This window comes from Apteryx rowi, unplaced genomic scaffold (genome assembly GCF_003343035.1).
Source record: "Apteryx rowi isolate R43461 unplaced genomic scaffold, aptRow1 scaffold_202, whole genome shotgun sequence".
Lineage (NCBI taxonomy): Eukaryota > Metazoa > Chordata > Aves > Apterygiformes > Apterygidae > Apteryx > Apteryx rowi.
The window spans coordinates 49,161-51,203 of record NW_020448331.1 but is presented as its reverse complement, the minus strand read 5'-3'; the positions used below and the strand labels follow the sequence as shown (position 1 = coordinate 51,203).

General features: G+C 70.6%; 1 protein-coding gene across 1 annotated transcript in view; it reads right to left on the bottom strand.

Moving 5' to 3' along the window:
* Positions 1–619, bottom strand: part of METRN (meteorin, glial cell differentiation regulator) — a 4,794-nt gene extending 4,175 nt beyond the window's left edge. Inside the window, exon 1 of the mRNA XM_026063846.1 lies at positions 585–619. Within this exon, the coding sequence (XP_025919631.1) occupies positions 585–619 (35 nt within the window). The remainder of the gene's footprint in view (positions 1–584) is intronic.
* Positions 620–2,043: the final 1,424 nt, after the last annotated feature.

Sequence of the window (2,043 nt, the reverse complement as noted above, 5' to 3'; positions counted from 1 at the left end):
GGGCCCCGCGGCGGGCTGGGGGCAGCCGGCGCATCCCCGGGTGCAGGGAGGCCGGGGCTATGGACACCCCGGGGCTACAGACACCCCGGGGCTACGGACAACCTGGGGCTACGGACACCCGGGGTGCAGGAACCCCGGGGCTACAGACCCACCAGGGCTATGGACACCCCGGGGCTACGGACAACCTGGGGCTGTGGACCTCAGGGCTATGGGCACGCTGGGGCTACGGACCCCAGGGCTACGGACACCCCAGGCTGCAGACCCCGGAGCCACGGACACCCCGGGGCCACGGACATGCTGAGGCTGTGGACCCCAGGGCTATGGACCCTGGGGCTACGGACACCCCAGGGCTACGCAAAGCCCAGGCTGCAGGCCCTCGGGTACGTACGGCTATGCACACACCAGGGCTATGTTCGCTCCAGGCTGCCTGCGGGCGCCTGCATCCCAGGCACGCACACCCATCCACGCAGGGGCGGGTGTTTAACCGGGAGGCCAGAGCCTCGGGAAATGATCAGCCTTAGACACCGGGCATAAACACCCTCCCGAGACAGCCCTTGACACGGCTGATACCCCCGTCCAAGGGCCTGTCCTGGATCTGCCGCTCCTGCTCCGTCCTCATCTCCGGAAAAGGATAAATGCCAAGTTTGCACTTCCAGGGCATGTTTGGATGCAGCCCCAGCTCCCGGGGCTGATTTCGGCGATTCATCAGCAGCGTTCATCGCCGCCGGCGAGGCCCGAGCGCTCGGTGTCCGGAGGCCGCGGAGCTCCCTCCCGCCCGTGTCGGCGCAGCGGGTCTGGGCTGCGGCACCGGGCTGGGGCCGTGCGGCGAGCGCATCCGCCTCGCCCCCGCGCTGCTGCCGCGGGCTGGCGCATCGCGGGAGCAGAGCTCCCCCCGCGTTCCCCTCCTTCCCGAAGCTGCTCCTAATTATTTTATTTTTTTCCCTTCAGACACTATTGTGCCAGGACCACAAACCCTGCAATTAATTAAGTTTCCATCGAGTGACAGCCCGCCAAAATGTTTGAAATAAACAGCGAACAATTGCGATGCAATGATACAGGCGAGGGAACAAAGTCCCCCGCGAGAGGGTGGAGCGGAATGGAAATGAGGGATTGTAAATTTGGACGGCGGAAAGAAAGCGAGCAAGGAGGGGACGGGGAGGGGACTGGGGCCGCCGAGGCGGAGGGAGAGCGGGATTCAGAGCCCTCCGGCCATGAAATGACACTGAAAGAAGTCAATCTGCTGGAATCCATGGAAAATGAGGGCCCTGGCGCGGACCGGAGCCCTGGTCCGAGGCCGCTTTAAGGTGGAGCGGCTGGGGCGCGCGGTGCCTCGGCGGCGGCCGCGGCCCGCACGGCGCGCTCCCCTCGGCATCTTCCCCGGGACGCGTTGCCTCCAGGTGCTCTTTTGGGCGCCCAGAGCGTTTCGGACGGCTGAGCGGGGCCGCGCGCCCGTGGCCGGAGCGGCCGAGAGCCGCCCGCACGGTGTGAGCCCGGGCGGCCTCAGCGCGGGGCCAGGGCGGCGCGGGGGCGGCCGCCTCGAGGGCCGGATCCTCCAGGCGGCTCCGGTCGGGGCTGTCGCCGCCGGCGCGGGGAGCGCAGCAGGCCCCGGGGGGAGCGGAGGCGCCGGCTCCGAGCGCGCCGCTGCCCAAATCCCGTCTCCTCGGCGGGCGCCCGCGCTGCGCCCACCCGCGCCCTGGCGGGTCGGGGCCGCTCTCTGATCCGCCTGGGAGCTGATTCAGCAAAGGCGAAACAGCCGGCGCCTCCCCGAGCCGGGCGCGGGAGGAGGCGGCAGCGCCGGCGGGGGGCGGCGGGGCATCGCGCGGCCCGCGCCCCGGCTTCGGCCGCGGCGTGAAACCCCCCGCTCCACCTTAACGGGGTGCGACGTGCCAGACCTCAGCAGCGGCCTGACAAAACCGGCGGCGTTAACCCCGCCGGCCGGCCGGGAGCGGAGGCGTCGCTGGGGGAGGCGAGGGGCGCGCCGGGCCGCCCGGGCTCCTTCGCCCCTGCCCGCAGGAGCTGCCCGAGGTGAGGCCGGGCAGCCGG